The 23464-nt window shown below is 44.9% G+C and overlaps 1 protein-coding gene across 5 annotated transcripts; it reads left to right on the top strand.

Moving 5' to 3' along the window:
- The first annotated feature begins 106 nt into the window (after positions 1-106).
- Positions 107-23383, top strand: atm (ATM serine/threonine kinase). Of its 5 annotated transcripts, none has more exons than XM_076101064.1 (63): positions 107-254; positions 502-627; positions 781-899; positions 1242-1387; positions 1481-1645; positions 1820-1985; positions 2101-2339; positions 2812-2981; positions 3114-3292; positions 3449-3823; positions 3944-4147; positions 4452-4553; positions 4716-4950; positions 5048-5179; positions 5305-5430; positions 5926-6015; positions 6114-6300; positions 6423-6616; positions 6708-6787; positions 6913-7068; positions 7588-7663; positions 7865-7995; positions 8130-8247; positions 8341-8511; positions 8823-8998; positions 9149-9392; positions 9816-9931; positions 10092-10218; positions 10329-10528; positions 10620-10797; positions 11281-11439; positions 11603-11735; positions 11840-11935; positions 12042-12213; positions 12325-12466; positions 12638-12814; positions 13030-13207; positions 13317-13422; positions 13568-13726; positions 13911-14019; positions 14327-14415; positions 14530-14632; positions 14721-14869; positions 15002-15106; positions 15208-15327; positions 15494-15728; positions 15910-16074; positions 16230-16349; positions 16709-16926; positions 17109-17316; positions 17421-17546; positions 17632-17772; positions 18020-18158; positions 18376-18458; positions 18921-19061; positions 19813-19929; positions 20143-20292; positions 20452-20617; positions 20845-20931; positions 21251-21365; positions 21797-21860; positions 21967-22112; positions 22243-23383. In XM_076101064.1, exons 2-63 carry the CDS (start codon positions 556-558, stop codon positions 22421-22423), a joined length of 9273 nt encoding a protein of 3090 aa, XP_075957179.1. In that variant the 5' UTR covers positions 107-254; positions 502-555; the 3' UTR covers positions 22424-23383. The 5 variants fall into 5 exon arrangements, with proteins under 5 accessions (XP_075957179.1, XP_075957181.1, XP_075957183.1 ...); XM_076101065.1 differs by having other exon boundaries at positions 243-360; XM_076101066.1 differs by lacking the exon at positions 15910-16074.
- The last annotated feature ends 81 nt before the right edge of the window (positions 23384-23464 follow it).

Here is a 23464-nt window from a genome sequence, read left to right as displayed (position 1 = left end):
TCGGCTCTAAACTAACCGGAAACACACACTCGGGTCTATCCGTAACCAGGAAGTGACGTGACCTCTTCACTGCTGATGCCGGGGCGGGGATTTTCCTGCGTGGTCTGCGTGTGCGTGCGTGTGTCCGTTAACGCGCGTCAGGATGGAAAAGCAAAAAGTTATCAGGAGCTCAACCAGCAACCGTTGCACCGTAGTGAACATCTGAACTTAAATGTGTGACAGCTCCGTCTCTAAAATCAGGACAGCCACCAAAGGTCAGTGGACGGACTGAGTTGTGTTTGAATGGACGTTTGTGAATCAAAACAACAACTAATCTGGCAATGTTGTGTTGCTAAAGTAGCTGTTGCTACTGTAGCTAAGGTAATGCAAAGTGAATTCTTGTATTTAGGTTAAGTGGTAGGTAGTTAAACTGCCATTTAATGTCAATATTTTGACAGGAGTGCTTTGTATAATGTGTACCAAAGATCAATATTCTCTATTGTCAACATCCTGCTCTTGCAGGTAGAAAAGCCTTATCTGCATTGATGAAAGCTGCGCCTCCCACTGTGAAGCACCATGAGTCTGGCTCTTCATGATCTCCTGGTCTGCTGCAGGGGGCTGGAGAATGACAAGGCCACAGAGAGGAAGGTAATCACACCTGCATGTGAACTGCATTTAAACATTATAATCAGATATATTGTCCCATGCTTTTTTGTCAGCCTCACTGTAATCAAGTTTAACCAGTACGTGCGGTATAAATCCTACACTTTCCACAGTTGTATCCTCTCTTCCTGCTTCCAGAAAGAAGCTGAGCGTTTCAGGAGACTCATTCGAAGTCCAGATGTTGTACAGGAGTTGGATCGTACCTCCGGACTCAAAGCTAAAGGCTCCAAGCAACTCACATGGGATGCTGTTTTCAGGTAATCTGATATGTGTTATTGTACACTTGCACATCTTACTTAACTATGATCTGTTTAGTTTCACTTTTGTTTCTTTGCATCACAAATGAATACCAGTTGACTTCTGGGAACCTTCCTGTGTCCATTATTCAAATGGAAATTTGACCTACTGCACTTAACAACATACTAAATATGATGTTTGTATAATTACAATGGCTGATTTTTTTCCCCAGTAAACTTTTCTCATTCCATATTGTGCAACATACATGTAAGTTTGGGTTTTATTAGGTTCAGTTATCTGTCAGATGCAATGGTCTTGCTGAATAAGCACTTTCTATTCTGTTTTTTTCCCCCCCTTGTCAGATTTTTGCAGCGTTATGTCCAGAAGGAGACAGAAGGCATGCAATCAAGTAAATCCAACGTCACTGCGACTACTCTGGCCACGCGGCAGAAGAAGATGGCGGAAATGTGCAGCTTGATCAAATACTTCATTCGTTACGCAAACAAACGTAAGAAACACTGACTTTTTTCACAATATATTCCGAGCAGTTGAACGTATTGTTGGGACTGCAGTTAAAGTGTCTCTCTCTCTCTCTCTGCAGGCGAGCCTCGTCTTAAGTGCGGTGAGATGCTGAAACATGTGATGGACGTCCTGCAGAATTCATTCAGCTGTTCAGCTTATGGACAAGATTATAGCAGCCTCTTAGTAAAGGACATCCTCTCTGTCCGCAAGTACTGGTGTGACATCCCTCAACAGCAGTGGCACAGTCAGTGGGACATCCATTCAAACTATATATATTTCATATAAATGATACGAGAATTTTAGCAACATTTCATGAACTATAACGAATCTTTAATTATTGCTTTAGATTATACTGTTTTATTACTGATGTCTGATATTGTAATACAAACTTGCCTTTGTTTATATTTGTGATTCTTAGATCTTCTGAACTTATACTGCGACCTGTTTAATACTTCGTCCAAGTCCATCAACCGTGTTTTGGTGAGCAGAGTGATCCACACGGTGGTGCAGGGCTGCTGCGTGCAGACCGACGGATTCAACGACGCTCTCTTCAGCTTCTTCTCCAAAGCACTTCTAAATGCCAGGTAAAGACTTTGTTTAATCAACATTAAATTGTATTATTTTGCTACATAGTGTACGCCCACTAGAACAAATAGAAGCACTTGTTGTCGTCTTTTCAAAATCCTGTGATCCTGCTAGGCAGGAGAAACACTTGACTGTTTTGGAGCACCTCGTCTCGGCGCTCAACATCTTCTTGAGATCCGCGGCCATGAACTGTCGCATGAGGGTGTGTCACCTGGGAGAGGAGCTTCTGCCTTCTATACTGTATGTCTGGGCGGATATGAGGCCCAGTGCGGGTCTCAAAGAGGAGATCGTGGAGTTCTTTAACCTGCAGATTTGTGCTCACCACCCCAAAGGAGCCAAGACGGAAGACACAGGTAGATTAATCGTGACACCGCAGGTTTTCATTGTGCGGTAGACAGGCGTTATTGTGGGTTGTGTGTAGTTCCATATAAGGCTGATAACACTATTGTGATTGTTCCAAGAAATTTGACGAACTTAATCTTTAAAGTTCAAACTGTGCCATCAAGGAAAGATTTCAAAAAGAACATCTGCTTTATTGAGTGATAATAATGCAACTGTGACAAACATTTAAAATAAAATAAAGGTGACTAAAGATGAATGGTGATGGATTACTGATATCAAGCAATCTTTCAAAATTGCATGAACTAAAACACAATAAAATACAAGTTTATACCGTCAAATGATTGAAAACCAGTGGCTGAACAGGGGTTTGCTTTGGATAATTGTTGTGAATATGTGATTTTAAAGGTAATTAAACATCTTAAGCCACAGGTATGACTTTGAACTAACAACCATTAACTAGCTGTCCGCTCTCTCATATTTTAGGTGCTCATGCTGAGGACTGGACCCGGTGGGGGAGTCTGCTGTACAACCTGTATGACGCCTTAATCAGAGAAATTAGCAATATAGGCAGCAGAGGGAAGTACGTCACTGGGACACGACACATAGCTGTCAAAGACAATCTCACTGAGCTCACAGCTGACATCTGTCATCAGGTAACACAGTTCAAGTCTGAAGTATGCATACAGAAAATCACTATTTTCTTAATGTTAGTGTTTATACAATAGCTAATATTAAATGCTGAGTTGTCAGAACTATTTCCTTCGTCTTGTGTTTCCTGCATGCAGCTGTTCAGGGATGACAATGACCCCCATATCGTGGAGGTGACCCAGGCCTCCGTCAGAGCCACCCACGTGGGCAGTCCCACCCATGGTGCAGCCAGCAAGCGCCGGCGCATTGAAGTGGGCTGGGAGGTCCTCCGGGACCATCTGCAGCCTCAGCACAATGACTTTGATGTCATACCATGGTATGAAAATCTTATTACAATAAAAATAAGAACGTTTTAAAGGTAAATAAGTAAGTTCTGAGTATGACTTTCCAAAAATAAAAAAAACGTATTTTGTGGTAGAAAACACTTAAAGTAGCCTGTGATGATATTCAAACCCTCTTTTCCTCCTCTCAGGCTGCAGATCACTGCAGTGCTCACCTCTAAGTACCCGTCCATGGTGCCCGGCCAGGAGCTGGTCCCGCTGCTGTCGGTGTTGTACCAGCTCCTGGCAGAGCAGCGGAGAGGAGAGAGGGGGCCGTACGTGCTGCGTTGCCTGAGGGAGGTGGCCCGGTGCCAGGCCGGCTACCCGGAAAGGGCCCGCGTCCACAGGACGGAGCTGGCCCGGCTGTGGGGTCGGGTGTGGGCCCTGGCAATGCGAGGGGTCAGCTCACCTCAGACAGAGACCCTCAGCCTGGACCTGCTGAGGTCTATTGTCCACGGTGGACTCATCAATATGAGAAATACAGAATTCTGGAAGCTCTTCTGTGGATCAGCATGTAAACCGTCTCAGTGAGTCTTCGCCATTCCTCGACATATATCAATACATTTGTTAATACTGAAAATGTGTTGTTATGATGTGTGGGTTTTTGTGTTTGCATTTAGTAGCCCCTTGTTTCTCTCTTTCCACAGCGGTGCTGCTCTCTGTCTGGCCCAGGCCCTGCTGAACTGTCCGACCCCTAAAAGTATCATCTCGAGCTCGGGGAGGGACTATGTGGGGGCCACAGAGGGTTCTGCGACATCCAACCTGAAGGAGACCCTTATAGCCTGGCTGCTGATGACCGATCAGAGCGAAGAGATGGAGGATAGCTCCAGACCCCACCCCATCATTTGCAGGTTTGGCTCTGTGTGTGCTTTTCCATGTTAACTGTGGGTTTATGGGACTTTGACTGTAGATACATTTATCCTGGTTCAGTACCCGCTAATTTAAGGACATGAATCGTAATATCTTGAGACTGCGTTCATGTTTAAATAGTGGGAAGCTCCAGTTACAGACGGGTGTTCCCCCGCGGATGCACTGTGCTGCGTTTACAGAAACAGAAAATACAAGCTCCATGATGGAGCTTAAGATGGATCTATCTTTCTTTGATTTTAAAATAAAGGTCTCTAAATTAATGCTTGATTATGATCTTGTGTGCAGAGACTTTCCTTACAACCTAATAGCGAACATCTTGGTCTCCCTGACCTTGAAAGACACGAGAGCTGGCCTGAAGCGTCTGCTGGGTCCTGAGGGAGTAGAAAGGTGAGGGTCCTGGTCTGACACGCTGAGTGTACAGAGTACCAAAATCACAGACAAACGATGAAGACAAACCTTCGTCCTAACACCTCCTTTTTGCACAATCCATGTGTCGATTGCCGTTTGGAATAGAAATAATTAATCTTTCAACTACTGTTCTTTTTAAAGTGCCTTTTCTCAAGAACAAACAACATCCAACGCCAAAGACAACCTGGAGGAGATCGAGAGGCTTTACCTGCAGTTCAGCTTCAACACGCTGCCGTCACCGAGGAGAGACACTGGCGATACAGCGACAGCGGCTTCAACTGACGGCCAATTCGCCGCCGTCCCCTTCCTCAGAAACAAGTTGGAGCAATCCCTGCTTTGTGTGGCTGACAACCTACTCAACTGCTACTCTCCCGATGTGAGTGGGAGTTGATGCTTGTGTGTTTATGTGTCTGTATAGTCGTCACAGTGACGGCTGGTATTTATTCTGATGTGCCCCCCCCCCCCGACCACAGTCTCAGTCCACGCCTCCAGAGTGCCTGGTGCGCTGTTTCAGTCTGCTGACTGGAGTTCTAGCTGCTTACGTGTCCACTGGGTTTCTGACTGAGGAGGAGGCCTGCCGCTCACAACTCTACACTAAAGCCAAGGTAGCATTCAGATGCATCGCAGTAGATTTATCATTCTTGGTGATTAATCATCCCAGCCTCTTAAACATTAAAACATTACGTCAAAACAGAGAAGGTTAAGGTTGTTGGTGTGTTTTTGTTCCCAGGCCGTGGCCCAGGACTTCAGCGGTTTTGTTTCTAGTGTGAGAGTGAAGATGACCGAGGAAGGAACCATGAGCACACTGAGATCTGTCATGAAGCTCTGCTCACAGTCAGCCAGCAGAACCAACAAGGTGACACAAGTCTGCATTAGAGCTGGGCAATATATTCATATGACATTGACATCGTGATATGGGACCAGATAATGCTTAGATTTTGGATGTTGTAATATGGAAAGTGTTGTCTTTTCCTGGTTTTAAAGGCTGCATTGAAGTGATGTATTTTCCTGCAGTCTTCTTCCCAGACTGTTCAAGCTGTTTTATTATTTGCCTTCATGTACTTAGTCATTATATCCACATCACTGATGATTATTTATCACAAATTGGGTAAATATTTTCTGAAGGCACCAATAGTCAACCCTGCAATATCGTAGCAGTATGGAAATCGAGGTATTTGGTCAAAAATATGGTATATTTGATTTTCTCCATATTGCCCAGCGCTAGCCTCCATCATGACAGGATGCACAATGCTGACATCATACAGATAAAAATCTGAATCACCGGTCAAAATGAAGGATGCTGTCCAAGAGCTCTTTGTTTTTGAGTAAATCGTTGTCCATTCTTCTGCAGGATAATGGTTGTCTTATCTCCTCCAGTCTGTTCATGATGATTCTGCCGGCCAGTCTCCTCAGTGAACTGGCTGAGATCTGCAAACTGTTGGTAAGTGACATATATTTACGTACGTGGCATATTCAAGATGTTTGTTGCTCGAGGATAAAAAAAAAAGAAGAAATAATCTCACTTCCTCGTCTCCTCAGTTAAGCAGCGTTTCTAAGAGAGTCGGTGTTGTGGACGAAGACGATCATATGGATGATGACTTGGACGTGACCAGAACTCAACAAGGGGATGACATTGACCTGTTTGATGAGGGCGACGAGTCCCACAGCAGCACCGATGGGAGTCACAGACAGAAGGGAGACAACAGTGAGGCTTCCTGTGGGCCAGGTACGAAGGGATCACTTGCTCTCTGTGTCAGTGTGGGATTAGAAAGAAAGAAGGAACCAGACACCAGTAAAACCAAGTAAGTGGATGACTGTTAAAAGAATCTGGGTTCTGTCCTCCGGCAGGTGCAAAAAGTCTGTTAGCAGACGATCATCTGGCCCAACAGGACGTGGCTCTCCTCGCAGTCCTGGAGCTCCTGTGCGAGTGCGGCTCCATCCAGCACGTCCACGGTCTGCTTTTCAAACCACAGGAGGTGCGGCGCAGGCTGCTGCTGCTGGTGGAGCAGATGGACTTTACCAAAGCGCTGCACCTCAACATGGTGGGTAGCAGATGTAGCTGTGGAGAGTCGTGGTTGCAGTGGCAATGGTGGTGGTTCAGCGGATGAACATTAATATCTGGTTCTCTTCCAGTATCTTGTCCTGTTGAAGAAGCTTCCAGCTGAGGACTCGCTCTCTCCGGAGGAATTTGATTCCCTGCTCCGTCCTCTGGCGTAGGGAAATCTTTCTGCCACACAAATGAATGTTTTCTTTTAGAATGCATCCATTTCTGTCTTTATGAATTGAAATAATGAAGTTTAGTTAATGTATTTTGTTTGTGCTGCTGCTGTGTTTACAGGGACCTGTGTTCTTCGTACCGTCAGGACCACGAGATCTGTGCTGCTGTACTGCTGGGTTTGTTACCCTCCATCACGAGCCTCGGGAAAACCCACCACATGCCGGAGGAGATGAGACATGTTCAGGGATCTCTGCTGAAAGTGGTGTCTGGATTCTGGTTAGCAGCATATTTTTACCGCATGAGAGATTATGACTTAAAGGGAAGCGTCTGTCTGTGGCAAGGAGCCAGCAGTCTTTGAAGGAGGATCAAGTGAAACAAAGCCTCAGGAAAACAAAGTCCCTTCTAAAAGTTATATTGTTATTACATTTTGAAGGGATAACTACAGTATTAGACTTGGAAACATGAATCTCAGTTTTCTGTGAATGTCGATCCACTCGTTCATAACCTGTCGGCAGCTTGAGCTGCGTTCCAAATCGCGTACTTTTTCTTTTTACTTTTGGTACGTACTGCAGCTGCCCTTACAAAGTGTGTACTGTCTTTGACCCTCTTGCTCATATATCCATCGCAGTCCATAGTCTGAAATTTGAAGCTGTCAATGAGCATGGATACTGCATTTGACAGACCATGTATTAGGAAATATATATAAATATTTTTCTAGCATAATAAATATATGGTAGTATGGGTATTGGAACGCACCCCTTCTGATACTAACTCAATCCCTATAATGTGTTTCAGTTTCCTGAGTCAAACGGGGAAATGCATGGCAGCTGTCCGAGCTGCGTTAGTGAGATGTCTGGTTGCCTTGCTGGAGGTGAGCTCTCACAGTTATTGTTATGTATCTGCACAACCATGAAATGCAGCGTTTCTCTTTATATATTCCATATGTTAGTTTAATAAACTTTTAGAGACTGTTTGACTGTGAAGACGACTGGTTTTATTGCTGGCTAGTGTGTTTTTTTGAGTCAAAATATTAAAGCTGCTTTCTATATTTTCTGTCCCTCCCCTCTGACAGGCCGACCCTTGTTGTAATTGGGCAGTCTTAACTATCAGAGAGGAAGATTGCCCGGTGTCTGTCATCCTTCCTTCTCACCTCGCAGACGCCCACCACCAAGTCCGCATGCTGGTAGCCATGTCAGTGGAGAGGTACGCTTTAGCCGGGAGCTGATGATGTTTCAGGATACATTTCAGTGAAAGATGTACATCACACAATATATGTCACTTCTAAACATGGTAAATCATGGATCTGGTTGTCACCATTGTTCCTCCTGCGTCTCCAGGTTGTTTCTGGAGACGAGACCAGAGCATCCAGATAAGAGGAACATGCTGCCGCTTAAACACCAGCAGGCGGCTTTTGAGAACGTTTACCTGAAGGCTCAGGAAGGAATGAAGCTCCCGGTGAGTTCATTAGGAATACTGTATTACGCGTGTGTTTTTTCCACCTCTGTTTGACTCTCCTAATGCTTCTTGTGTCTGTGTGATCGTACACAGAGAAGCAGCTCTTCCCAAGACCAGAAGGACGAGTTGTTTAACCGCAAAGCCACCCTGTTGAAGACTTTGTCCGTTGTGCTGTGTTGTAGCCCAGTCTGTGAAAAGCAGTCTCTGTTTGCCCTCTTCCAGTCCTACAAGGAGAACAACATAGAGGAACAGCTCATCAAAAAGGTGACGATGTCGGGGCCCTGTGCATTGTGAAAGGATCAAAATGCTGAATGCAGTTTTAAAAATACAATTTTGAAACTGAATCAATGAAAGTAGTGTCTATAATAGTGTTTGTAACGTCATACAGCATCGTCCAAATTGCTTTAACAAGTAAATGTTACTTTTGCACCACTAATCCGATACTTGAGCTCATCTTTATGCATCACAGTATGACCTAGAAACTAATCCGAAGCCTGCCCTTCTTCCCTATGAAACAACAAACTGCAGAAAGAGCAGAGTGAGAGGAACCGGTTCTGTCCTTCTTTTTGTCACAGATGCTGTGCAGTGTATCCAGAGCGCTGGGCTACAGGAGTGTGAAAACATTTGTCAGTTCTCACCTGTACTACCTGGTCGCTGAGTGGCTGGCGCAGAGACAGTCTGACGATCGCTACACTCTTGGATCTTTCCCCTACACCCTCCTAAACCACGACACAGTCAAAGACTTCTACAAGTGAGGGACTTAACTTCTGTTATTTTCATTTTAAGTCACAACTCCATTTGATGTTGTTTTCCCCGGGATGCAATGATCTTACGTTAAGTAAAACACTGTCATAGATGATAATAAAATCCAACATAGCTGTTGTCTTGTGTCCCCTTGAAGCGCTTCCTACCAGGTGTTAATCCCCCACCTGGTCTTCCTGGATGACTTTGAGCAGGTGAAGTCTATCGGCAGGTATCTTGAGAAGGACTGGAAAGGGTTACTGGCCGACTGTTTCCCCAACATCATGGTCAACATCCTGCCACACTTTGCCTTGCCGGGCCAGGATTCACAGGTCGCACAGCAGAGGGAGAAGGCCCACAAAGTGTACGACCTGCTCAAAGATGCCAACTGTCTGGGCAAACAGGTAAACACGGCTGTTGAACATATGCAGCTTTTATAATTTGATCACATCGTGACAGTAATTCACTTTTGAAAATAGTGAAAACAGACAGAGAGGGAAAGCAAATACATATGATTTTCAGCACCAGGTGTGGACTTACAGCACACTGATCTAAATCACATTAAAGTTGTTAGTAGAAGCTGCATCTGAAGTGCAAAAGGACAGCGACTGTTGTGAGGTTTCCATAATGTGTCGGCATGATATTTGTTGTGGGATTTTTGCACGTTTGTCTCACGTACACGTTACTTTTTCAGAATGTGTCGCCCCAGTCTGAATAAGTTGCTCACCGGTGAAGATGTACCCGGATCAAAGGCTCAACTGAGTGTGCAGTGTGTGCCGTAAAGATCCAGTAATTCAATGGCAAATTGTTTGTGCATGTCTCCGCAGCAAATTGACAACCTGATCCACAGTAACCTGGCGGACATAGTGGTTGAACTGCTGATGACTCTGTACGAAGGAAGTGGAGCTGAAGGGGACAGAGGAGACCTGAACCGCTTCATAGGGTAATGGTTGTTCAAATTTACTATACTTTCCTCATATGAGTCTATTTTATTTATGTGTTAATTTGTTTTTCTATTTACTCACCCTGGACATTAATAAAAGTTGTTTGTCTCAATCTAAATCTAAGAAAATGTGACAAAATATCTGTTTCACGGCCCTCAGGGAGCTGGACCCTGTACCAAACCCACCGTACTTCAGCTCCTATGTCATTAGAGCTACACTGGACTACCTCAGCAAGTGCCACAGCGCAAACCACAAGACTTTGGTAGCCATTCTTTCAAAAACTCCGGTAAGACATGCAAGTTATCCCTCACGTGGTTTCATTGACCAACATTATTTTGCTCTAAAGTAGTTTTTAGTAGCTCGTAACCCGCTTGTCGTCCCTTCGTTGTGCTGTAGATTTCTATCCAGAGGATTCTGCTGGCGGTGTGTGAAAGAGCAGCGGAGACGACCAACAGCTATGAACGTCATCGCATCCTCCTCATGTACCACCTGTTTGTCAACCTGCTGCTCAGAGAGGTGAAGGACGGCCTCGGGGGAGCCTGGGCCTTCGTGCTCAGGGACATCATCTACACACTCATCCACCATCTCAACAGCAGGTTGGTGCACACAAACATCCACAGTATCACACACGCTGTGTGGACACAAGCCACTCACTATGTCGTCTTCCCGTCTTTCTCTCATCCTCAGACCGGTTCAATGCGATGACGAGGTTTCTAACCGGAGCCTCTCTCTGTGCTGCGACCTGTTGACGTCTGTGTGTCAGGCGGCTCTGGAGTTCTGTGATGACGCTCTAGACTGCCACCTACAGGTCATCGTCGGGACTCTCACAGCTCAGGTGAAAAGCCGGCCTGCCATCACACAGCAGGTAAGCAACCGGGAGTCGATGTACAGGAGTCTCCTGTTTTGCAAGTTAGCAGATTCAATGAAATTATATGTAATTAAAGGAAAATGCAACAGACTTATGCATTGGAGAAGGCATGCGTTAAGCAAAACTGCCACATGCAGGTATGTCACGCAGTGGACAGAAGCGCCCACTTCATTCACATCTGAACATATAGGTTCTTGTATAAACATTTTTCTAAATATGATACTCTTTTAGAGAGTTTTTACATCCACGGAGAAGTGCCACAAAAAAAAACACAGACAAAAGAGTGGACTGGTTGATACTTATTTGATAAATGCTTCTTGGATTTATAGACTTAACTGCTGTTTCTTCACTTCCCAAGCTCCCCTTAAAACATGTATTACTGTTTTTCACTTTGCACTGTTTTGAGAGAAATATCTGTCTCCTTTTTAGCATTTGCGCGCCACATTAACTTTCATTGTTACTCCCCTCTGGCCCCTCTAGGTGAACAGTCTGTTGCAGTTTCTCGTGATAGAAAATCAACAGAAGTTAAAAGGAGCCATCAGCAGGCTGGAGCCTTTTCCTGACCTCCCTGAGTTCAGAGAGCTGCGCTCTGTACAGCACAAGCTCAAATATAACACTGGGAGCTTCACACTGAGACAGGTTATAACCTAACTAATATCCATGTATTTGTATCATGTACACCAGTCATTTTTTTATGCATATGTAGCTCTGATTTCTCAGTGACTTGCGGGGTGGAAATTTCATGGGTATCAATGAAAACGAACAATTCAAAATTTACATCCTCGATGTTTCCCTTTCACAGGAGATAGCCCACTTCCTGTCAGTGACGTCATGTGACTCCTTACCTCTGACCAGACTGGAGGGGCTGAAGGAGCTCACCAGACAGCTGCATGACAACAAGGGACAGATCAGAGAGCTGCTCAAAGAGTGCCAAGGTACGGTGCTGAAGCTGGTTAGCTGAGGAGAAATGGTCCATGCATAATAACGTTATGAATGTCTAATGAGCTTGTTCTCTCACTCGTCTTTGTCCTTCCTGTAGCTGAACCCACTGACAGTGTGCTGGTGAAGCTGGTTCTCAGTCTGCTGCAGCTCTGTAAGCTCGCAGCCAACCACCCGGGAGGATCCGACATTCTTGGTATGAAATCAAAAAACCTCCTACGGCGACGGTATGCTGTGTTCTCAGCCTTGTCTGGACACATTAATCATTTTCCACGAGTACAAACACAAATCTGTTCCTGCAGAGGCAGCGGGCAGCTGTCTGGGAGAACTGGGTCCTGTGGATTTCTCCACCATCGCCCTGCTTCATGGCAGAGACCCCCTGTATGAAAAGGCTGTGTCCCTCTTCACTTCCACGGAGTCACAGTGTCTTTACATCGTCCTCAACTGCATGAACGACGCACTCACTCAACAGCGGTACGCTGAAGCCTAGATCTCAGTAATCAAACGTTTGTTGTACATGACTATGGCGTAGGGAGCGGCTTGTGTTTATATTTACTGTCGTCTGTGCTGCGGTTGTCTTGCCAGTATCGAGGTGAGGCAGGCGGCCGCTCGGTGTGTGAAGAGCATCCTCGCCACTCAGTCTGGAGTCGATTTCTGGGAGCAACACAAAGACAACAGAGACCCCATGCTGGCCTACCTCAACCCCTTTAGAAAGGCCAAGGAGAAGGTGGGTTAAGGAAGAGTGTGTATGTATACTAATTAATAAAAAAAGATCAACCCTTTTCTTACCACTTTGCTCTCCAGTTGAACGCAGATGTATCTCCCTCACTTGTATGAATGTGTTTTCGAGTATGCACATGTAACATCTGTATCTTTACCACTGGCTTTCCTTAATTAGGTGGCAGTCGTGAGTGCTGAGGAGAGTTTGGAGGCCAGAGAGAAGCTGGTGAATCAGGAGTTTTGGATTCCTCAGGCAGGCGGCCACAAGGCCTGGCTGAAGGCTCTGTGCACCGCCCTGCTCGACAGCGAAGGAGTCAGGAGTGAAGCCCTGCTGCTGTCCCGACCGCTGTGTCTGGTGAGCACACAGAAGTTAGCTGAAGAACTGTTACCCTGCCTACACATACACAGTTTTTGAATGTGGTTCCATGTGCAGAAAGTATCCACATCTTGGACTGTGCTTTCGTGTTTTAGAGCATTTTGTAGCATGTCTCATACTTTCCATCAACCAGTTCTAGTTTGAATCCGGAGCTCCGGCTCTAACAGCGCCTTCTTTCCTCGGTACGTCTCCAGGTGAGGGTGGACTGCTGTCAGAGGCTGCTGCCGCTCATCATTCACTCCATCCTTCTGGAAGACCACAATGGTGTGTGGAGGGAGTTGCTCTCCTCCCACATTCGGGACTTCTTCAGCTTTTGTTCCAGAAGCGCTCAGGCTGCCAGTCGCTCTGCCACACCTCTCAACTCTGACTCCGGTAAGCTTGAGAGTGTGACAAATAATATGCCTGTCTCTCCGTCCACTCACATTCAGGAGTTTGTATGTTTTTGTGTTTGTTTTTGATTAAAATGTGTTATTCTTTACAGAGTCAGATGCTGCCAGTCAGGGCCTGTACGACAAGACCTCTCTACGTACAATGCTTGCTGTTATTGACTATCTGAGACACCAACAGAGAGCACTGGAAGCTGATAGGTCTGTTATTGTAACCAAATATGTGTCGGATGTTCAGGGACTGTATTTGGACCTGCTCTTACTCTGATTTGTGTCTTTGTTCATGGAAGGTTCACGTAAACTGACAAACAGTGTCTTTGAAATAAACACTGTATCGTTCTTCCAGCAACTCCTGTGGCACGGTGTGTGACTCAAACTTCTGGCTGGAGCTGAACTACCTGGAGGTGGCCAAAGCTGCTCAGTCCTGCTCAGCACATTTCACGGCTCTGCTGTACACTGAGATCTACGTGGATAAGATCAAAGCCAACATGGAGGAAAGCCGACGGTATGCAACTTCTAAACACGTGTTGAAGACGTTTACATATTATTTCAGTTCAACATTTATTTTTCATACACATTAAATGTTGAATTGGTTCTCTACTTATAAACAATATGTATATACACTTTTTTGAAACATCTGAAAAACTAGAGCACCTTTAATTTTATCCATGCGTTTACCAAATCTGCAGAACCAAGTCCAGAACAACACGTAAGATGAATTTTGAAGAGAACAGCCAGAATTTAACCATCTCCAGCCTCACTGAGGAGAGTATGGAAGACACCGATATCAGCCTGCAGGTCAGTTTTTTCATCAAGTTTGTTTTCTAAATCAACAGTACAAAGCAATTTGCTCATTCAGATTTCTCTCTGATGTATTTCTCAAAAATGCCCCTCGAAGCAGTTAAAGTTAGATTGTTTATTACCCAATATGAGTCCAGTTTAATGACCAACAACTTCAAAACCTGTGACAAATGGACACAACTTGCATTGTAAGGCAGAACAGTGTAAATGGCTGTAAAATAGTACGCAATCCAATATAAAGTCATTCTGTCGTGAGCTTTAGAGGATTTATTTCCACTCTCTCTCTCTCTCACGTTTTCTGTAGGAGCTGCTGATTGAGGTGTATCGCAGCATCGGAGAGCCCGACAGTCTGTATGGCTGCGGCGGGGAGACGCTGACCAGTCCACTGACGAGGTAATCAATAAGTAGATTAATGAGACCTGCATCCCTTTCACATCATCACTCGTTCCCTGCAGTGTTGAATCACTATCAGAACTACAAAGGTCGTTTTGTCACACTAATTTATAGGATTCGAACCTATGAGCATGAGGCTATGTGGGGGAAGGCCCTGACTTCATACGACCTGCACACTACACTGCCTGAGGTCACTCGTCAAGTGGGAATTGTGGAGGTAAAATAACGAAGGAAAATTTAGATTCTTACTACGGGTATTGATGCATGTAACGCAGCCTCTTCAGGTGTAGCGTTTGCACCAACAGGGCCTGCAGAACTTCGGTCTGAGCAGCATCCTCGCCACCTACATGAGGGGTCTGGAGAGCGAAGGGGTGGAGTGGGGAGCTGAGCTGAGAGAGCTCCGCTTCCAGGCCGCCTGGAGGAACACACAGTGGGACTGTGAGCTGCCAGAGAGGTGAGGCGAACACACAGCAGAGAGCGTGGTGCCTGCTACACAAAACACAATTGCAACCCATCAGAGAAGCAGAGGCAGTCACTCACTTAATACCTTTTTTTTTTCCCCTCTGAATCGAATTTGTTGTACCAGGAATGAGAAATCCAAACCCAGCTTCCATGAATCGGTGTTTTGTTCCCTGCAAGCGCTGAGGGACAAAGAGTTCTCCATATTTGATGAAACTATGAAACAGGCCAGGTATGATAGACATCTCACGACATTTCAAGTTTGAACTCTTAATTCAGTTTTCCCCACTCGTAAAGTAATCCACTTATCTATGTGCTCGTGTGTTTCCACAGGGGTGCAGATGTGGAGGAGCTGTGCAGAGGCAGTCTGGAGGCTGTGTCTTCTCTGTACCCGTCTCTCAGGAACCTGCAGAGCATCAGGGAGCTGGAGAGTGTTAAACAGCTCTTTTCTAGGTGATGTGAGCAGTCGAACATGAGTAACATTGTAGTCACACAGGAAGGAATCTTGAGGATATATGTGTGGAAGTCTTGTTCCCTGCCGTCTTGGGTTGGGCTGATGGAGATGTCCAGATGTCTCATAGAAACATTCCTAATGAGATATTTCTACTTTTAATATCAGGCCCTTCTCAGATTTGACTCTGAGGGAAGTTTGCAGCCAGTGGCGACAGCACTCCCAGCTGCTCGCTGACAGTGACTTTGCTTTGGTGGAGCCCATTCTGGCCGTCCGCACTGTGGCCCAGCACACCCTGATATCCAGGGCGGGAGACTCCGACAGCACCCAGTACCTCAGCTCGGTGCTCACTGACCACCTCATGGAGCTCTGCCGGCTGGCTCGAAAGGCTGGGAATACACAGGTTGTGTGTGTGTGTGTGTGTGTGTGTGTGTGTGTGTGTGTGTGTGTGTGTGTGTGTGTGTGTGTGTGTGTGTGTGTGTGTGTGTGTGTGTGTGTGTGTGTGTGTGTGTGTGTGTGTGTGTGTGTGTGTGTGTCTTTTATTTTAACTATAAAGTACTCACAGTGTTGTGATTCCTGTCCAGCTCGCAGAGCGGGCAGTCTTCCAGATGAAGCAGCGTGGTGGTGGTGGTGGGGGGTCCTCTGTCTTATCATGGCAACTAGAAGAGGCCCAGGTGTTCTGGGTAAAAGGGGAGCAGGGACTGGCCCTGGGTCTGCTGAGACAGATGATACACAACCTCGAGAAGAAGGTCAGACCTAAACACGCAGACAAACAAATCCCCCAAAAACGTGGATATTTAGCATCTATGAAAAAACATTACTTTAATTATGGAACATCCTAAAATCCCAAATGTCAAGAGACATCGTTGAACTATTCTCTCTGTTTTGTTGTTTTGTTGACCAGGTGGACATGGATCCTGCTCTGGCCCCGGTCTACACTGAGTGCCTCAGGCTGTGTGGTAACTGGCTGGCTGAGACCTGCCTGGAAAGCCCCGGAGTAATACTGGAGAAATACCTGGAGAGGGTAAGAGGAAGCTAAACGACAACAGGCCAGATTTACGGGCAAGCCTTGTTGTATGACTTACAGTATTTTCATGGATATCTGCTCAGGGAAACAGCAACATATAAACAGTGGTGTCCATAGTTCCTGCAAAACTCATAAAATGTTTGTTTTTTTTCATGGCATTTTTTCAGGCGACAAACAGAAATCGAAACGTCTCAAAATATTGAATATTGTGTAACCTGATGAATCTCTCTAACACCCTGAAGTACACATATTTGTGCCCACACAGCAGGCCTCCCTCAGAGAAATTACCCATCATTTATGTCCCAGTAGCTTTTGACAGAGAAGCTGTTAAAGTGTCTCCTGTGCTCTTCTGTCAGGCAGTGGAGGTGATCGAGGAGGAATCAAGAGTTCAGGACTCCAGGCTGCAGAGTCAGCGGACTGAGGCCTTCCTGTCTCTGGCCCGCTTCTCTGACGCTCAGTACCAGAGCATCGACAAATACATGAACTCCTCTGAGTTTGAGAACAAGCAGGCGCTGCTAGAGAAGGCCAAAGAAGAAGTGGACTTGATGGATGAGCGTAACGTGACTTCCAACAGGTGTGTCCTCTGTTAATTGCTTTTTTTCACTTGTTTAAATCACAAGATCTCTGTTTTTTGTTACACGGCAGCGAGGGAAAAAAAAGAATTGTCTCCTTAACATTTTACGTGAATGAATAAAAAGCAATTGGGAGACTTAAGATGGCTGAATGGATAGATGGGCTCTTCCTCTGACTTCACAGGTACACAATAAAGGTGCGGAAAGAGCTGGTGCTGGATGAGACGGCCCTGTCTAACCTGCAGGCAGACAGACAGCGTTTCCTGTGTAAGGCGGTGGAGAATTACATCCAGTGTCTGGAGGAAGGTGAGGAGCACGACACCTGGGTGTTTCGCTTGGCTTCACTGTGGCTGGAGAATGCCGGCGTTAAGGCCGTAAACGACATGATGAAGGTGAGTTAAACACACTCGAGTCGCTTTGCTTTTGATTTCGGGACCAAAGTCGCTCTGTAAAATGGATGCTCAGTGCTTTACATTTCACTCATTTTGTGTTCCAGAAAGGGGTGAAGCGGATCCCTTCCTACAAGTTTCTGCCTCTCATGTATCAGCTGGCTGCTCGCATGGGAACCAAGATGGCAACTGGCATTAGCGAGGATACCGGCTTCCACGCTGTCCTCAGCGACGTAATGCAAACATTTTTTTTTTTTTAATACAAATTAACAGCTATATATCAAAAGCTGCTGCTTCAGTTGTTTTCTCTCCTCACAGCTGATGTGCCGAGCGTCTCTGGAGCACCCTCACCACACACTCTTCATCATCCTCGCCCTGGTGAACGCCAACAAAGACGAGAACTTTTGCAAGACCCGACTGTCTAAGAGCGCTCCACGGCAGCCTTCACCATTCGACCTGGTGGGACTTTCATTCGATTATTCTCTGTTTCCTGTGAAAATACATGAGTAGGTTTTAATAAAAGCCCAATTTAAAGTGCTCTCTTGGATAAAATCAAGATATTCATAATGTTTTTATAGCCATTAGTTTTATTCTAGACCAGTTTTAGAAAGTAGAAAATGCACCCTGATCCTTCAGTCACCTTCCCAAATGTATTTTTCTAAACACAGCCAGTTCTGTTTTTACAAGTGAAGTTATTCTGGTGCAGGAGCGGTCCGATGTGGCCCAGAAGATCATCAGTGGGATCAGGAAAAAGAGAGGCAAGATGATCCGAGGGGTCGAGCGTCTGTGCGACGCCTACATCACTCTGGCTTATATGGACGTCAGCAAGCACAAGACGGAGAAGAGTGAGTAGCCAGAGCACAGTGACGTACACAAACAATCGCACTGGACGGCTTTTCAAGGATTTAAGGATAGCTGTCCTTGAAAATTCTACGTACTTTGCGATTGGCTTTAAGTTCGCCATTTCTGTTTTGATTCGAGTGAAATCTCTTTCTTACCCCTAAATGTGTGTATTAAATATTTAGATGTTTCCTCATCCTTTGTGTGTGTTTTTCATTATAGAGGCTATTCCCATCCCTGCTGATCAGCCCATCATGCAAATCAAAAACCTGGAGGAGGTTGCCATCCCCACAATGGAGATCAAGGTAAAACACGATCAAACTTCTCTTCATTATCCCGACTATTTTGTGTGATGTAAATCCTGAAGACACTTGAATATTTATGAATGCTAGGGACTTCCTATTACATTTGATTTAATTCGATTAACCCAATGGATTTAATTTTGCTGATATTCTGGTTGAATGTCACTTTATAAAATAGATTTCCTGCTCTAATGCACTTTTTTTATGCTTAATGTGAAAAAACAAAGATTTAAATGTTGTGTCTGAGTTGCTTGAGCATGGTTGGCAGCAAATGACACATCAGGTACAGATGTCTTGAGATATCAAACCAGTATTTGATCATTTTGTACCAACAGTACAGAACAAAGCAGCTCCGCCCATGACCCCACATTTAATAAATGAGACATTTAGGTATTTAGCACTCAGGACAGTATATTTAAACAAGTGTGTTGTGAAATAACAAGTGCTGTTTCGTTGTGTCAATAGGTGGATCCATCTGGACGCTATGACAACCTGGTGACCGTCGGATCCTTCATGCCTCAGTATCACCTGGTCGGAGGAGTCAACCTGCCCAAGATCATCGACTGTGTCGGCTCCGACGGCAAGAGCAGAAGACAACTGGTCAAGGTAAGAGTGTGCGTCTTCAAGTGTCTCTGATTCCCTGACTCGTACGTGAAGAGAGCTCATGTTACAAAACGTGTGCAAAGACATTTGTTTCTCGACTAAACAAATCTCTTCTCTTTGAAGCCAAAGCTGTCATGTGTGATTGAAGTCTGAGCAGCCCCGACGGGGAACCTGCTCACTTTTAACTTTAGCAATGATTAACCTTGTTTTTGTACCAGGACAAATACAAAGTGTGTTATATTACTCCGACACCTTTGCAATGAGGACATTCTTCAGGAGACATTGTGTGTGTGTTTGTGTGTGTGTGTGTGTGTGTGTGTGTGTGTGCGCATGTTTTGTGGTTGCGGTACCACTTGTCAGCCACTTAAAGGCTAATAATTCACCACTTAGACACTTGGGAGAGTCATGGTGGCCAGAGCAGTTCCCCCCCCCCCCCCCCGATCTTTAACCTCAGTGAACTCTACTTTTCAATCACTGTGCTCTCAATGTCACCTTGTTCGCCCGTGTTTATGTCCCATGGAGAAATATGTGGAATATTTCGGGATATCTTACACAATCATAAATCAGAATGAATTTCACATTACTGAGTCTGTCTTGAGCCTTTCTTGTATTTTGAAGACTTTAGTGTTGATCGAAGAAAAATGGCAAAAAAACGAATAATTCCTTTGCTTTAATTGTAGAGCACAGAATTAAACGGAGGCTCTCGGTGCTGTGGTCCACAGTATGTTCTCCAGTGACCGCTCTTTGTTAACAGGGTCAGGACGACCTGCGGCAGGACGCAGTGATGCAGCAGGTCTTCAGCATGTGCTCCATGCTGCTGCAGCGCAACACGGACACCCGCAAGAGGAAGCTCAACATCAGACGATTCAAGGTAATACACATTTAATCCTTTTTTTACCACTTGATCTCGTATTTAAACCTTTTGCTCTTTAATTCATGGGGAACATAATAAATCAGGAGGAGTTTTTTTTGTTACATGTTTGATCTTTGTGTTGTCGTCTTGTAATTCCCATATTTTCTTGAAAGAACCCATCAAAGCAGTTTAAAAAAAACCACTTAATACTTTCTTTCTTCTTCATCCCAGGTGGTGCCGTTCTCACAGCGCAGCGGTGTGTTGGAGTGGTGTTCAGGCACGGTGCCTATCGGGGAGTTTCTGGTGGATCCCATTAAAGGAGCCCACAAACGCTTCAGACCTCAGGACCCGACCAACCTGACCTGCCGCAGGAGGATGACGGTACTGCTCGGAGCATATCCATCGCTTAAATGGAAAATATTCAACACAGTCCTACACAATTACTCAGGGATTTGTTTCTGATAAACCACAGCCGTCTCAGTTTGCTAATCGTGGTCTTTTTCCATCTTTGCATTTGAATTGATTTCGGTCCAACTGCAGGAGGCTCTGAAGCTGGGGTTTGATGAGAAGCTCCAGGCCTACAGTGAGGTGTGCAAGAACTTCAGGCCGGTCTTCAGGTATTTCTGCATGGAGCGATTCCTGGACCCCGCGGTGTGGATGGAGAAACGGCTGGCTTACACTCGCAGTGTGGCCACCTCTTCTATAGGTACAGACAGTCCTGCATGTTCACCCCAGGGCTTGTGTTCAGCTCAATACCAGGTTACACCTCAGGTCATCTTACGAAGGGGCCATGGTATAAAACGGTATAAATTGTGACACAGACATAGCAAATTATTACTGGTATTAATTCATTTCATTATAACCAATAATCGTGTAGAAAACACTTTTGAATTCAACCGATGAACTGATAACGTTTCTGTTCTGTGCCCACAGTTGGCTACATCGTAGGTCTGGGTGACAGACACATCCAGAATATTCTGGTTGATGAGCAGACTGCTGAACTGGTGCACATCGATTTAGGTAAAAATCATTCTCATTAGTTTTATGTGTTAACAGTTAACTGTGTAAACAACTGCTGACTGTACTGAGCTCGCTGTAGTTCATGCAAAGAGACGCAGACTTGTGTAACTCTGCAGGAGATCCGTCCTGCATCTAGAAGAGTTTGATGCATTTTTGATTTGACAATAAATTAAATGAGATATGGACTCTTGCCATAAAACGCACACAGCTTTATAACTCTTTAAAGCTCAAAGATCAATACGTTGTGAATAAATGGTGTAACATGCATCCCAACACACTTCTCTCTCTCTGTTTACTTTTCATTGCTGTTGGTGTTCAGGTGTGGCCTTTGAGCAGGGGAAGATCCTCCCCACCCCCGAGACTGTCCCCTTCAGACTGTCCAGAGACATTGTGGATGGGATGGGCATCACTGGAGTGGAGGGGGTTTTCAGGAGGTGAGGAGGAGGAGGAGGAGGAGGAGGAGGAGGAGGAGGAGGAGGAGGAGTAGTGAGGGAGGAGGACGACGACATGTTTGTTCTGATATTATCAAACATTCATAAACGAAGACTAATAGGAAGTCCAACCTGAGAATGTTTTCATATCGGGTTTCTTTTCATCATAGTTTCATTTTTGTGAGGTTCATTTGTCATGAAACTTTTAGCCGATAAACTAGAAAAACTACAAATGTGATCACAAATGAACTACAATGTACACACTCGACATTGCTCCTGACTATTATACATTTTAAGATTGGTTTCCACTATTTTGTATTCATGTCACAACAGTGTAAAATGGCCATTTTTAAAACGGTTTGGTTAGTGGTGCCTTCAAAGACACCCTGATGAATACAGAATTTGAATGATCTTCACTTGTCTTCTCTGGTCAGATGTTGTGAGAAGACTATGGGGGTGATGAGGAGCTCTCAAGAAGCTCTGCTGACTATTGTAGAGGTACGATCACTGGACACACACACAGACTCTTAAACCACGTGGGATTTCTTTCACCGTATTTAAAGTGTTGCCTCTGTGTGTGTCTGTGTGTTAATGTGCTGTGCAGGTGCTGCTGTATGACCCTTTGTTCGACTGGACCATGAACCCGCTGAAGGCCTTCCAACTGCAGCATGACGAGCAGCAGGAGCTCAACGCAACGCTCGGCTCCACCATGGGGGGGGGAGATGACATAGACAACCACCGTAAATCCAGGTGCTACAGCACATGATGAGAACTGTTTTTAATCTTTTGCTTCCTAAACGGCCCTTTCGATGATGTTGAAGTCCTGTTTCTGTCTCTGTTAAAGCTCTGTCTCATCGTCGTATACTCTTGCCTCCCGCAGTGACAGTCAAAGCTTCAACAAAGTGGCGGAGCGGGTGCTGCTGAGGCTGCAGGAGAAGCTGAAGGGGGTGGAGGAGGGCACGGTGCTCAGCGTGGGGGGGCAGGTCAACCTGCTCATCCAGCAAGCCATGGACCCCGAAAACCTCAGCAGACTCTTCCCAGGCTGGCAGGCCTGGGTGTAGACTTGAGAGGAGGTTCACTCACGCTGGTTAAGTTCCTGCTTCAGGCAACACGTTTGATGTGGACGCTTTCTTCTTCTCCTCTGTATGATCAGTACTGAGGCTTCTTGCTCTTTGCTTGTGCCAGAAAAAAAAAGCGGACTTTAGGAAGTCAAACTATTTGAAAACATCTGGATTGCAACAGATTTTACCCTGCAAAAGAAATAATGCTGTTGGTCTATTGTTGAAGGAATAATATCACCACATAGTTTGAGGAAAAATAAGACATTATGCAAATGAGCTTCAGAATATAAACATGGTGAAACAAGTCCCATGGTCACTTGTTTATTGGTCTGTTGACCATCTTCAATAAAAGGGAGTTCTCTAGTACTCGTTTTCAGAGTAAACACCAACAGATCAACATTTTTGTCTTTCAAATTATTCATTTCTGCTAACCGTTGCACTTTAACAGACCATCAATTCAATTTGGCAGATTGCTTGCACTAATTCGTGCAAAACAAACCATAAAATCACATTTTTTACTGCAAACTCCTGAGGGAATTTAAAAAGACCAGTGAGCTGTAGTGCTGAGATGAGTCTGACATGTTTATGTAAAAGTGTTTTTTAGCCCATGGCATGTGAATGTTTTCATGCTTTTGACTGTCGTATGAAGTTATTAAATTTTTTGCCAATGACTACCCGAAGCTGTTCACCATGAACACGCCTTATGAATGTATGATGAGCCTTATCCAAGAGGAGTTTGTTTTAGTTCAGCTGTTTTCCAGTTTCGTTTTTTTTTTACATTTAAATTAGTGAATATTATGTGCTGTTAAGCTTCAAGAGTATATTTAATGCTTTCAGAAATGTACGATATGTGTACAGATTATACTTTGTATTATGTACCTCTTCTGTAAAAAAAAGAATGCTGCCATTTAACATGATTTCTGTATCACTAAATAAATATAACAAACGGCAGTAAAAACACATTTTTGTCAAAAAATGATCTCTCAGTTAATTCAATTTAACTGACTGAAGTTTATTTACAGATATAACTGCGTTTTCTGT

The sequence above is a fragment of the Anarhichas minor genome, unplaced genomic scaffold, assembly GCF_050575085.1.
Source record: "Anarhichas minor isolate MPS153535 unplaced genomic scaffold, ASM5057508v1 ptg000026l, whole genome shotgun sequence".
In the NCBI taxonomy this organism is placed as follows: domain Eukaryota; kingdom Metazoa; phylum Chordata; class Actinopteri; order Perciformes; family Anarhichadidae; genus Anarhichas; species Anarhichas minor.
The sequence above is the reverse complement of the archived record's forward strand: the minus strand, read 5'-3'. Positions and strand labels throughout refer to the sequence as shown.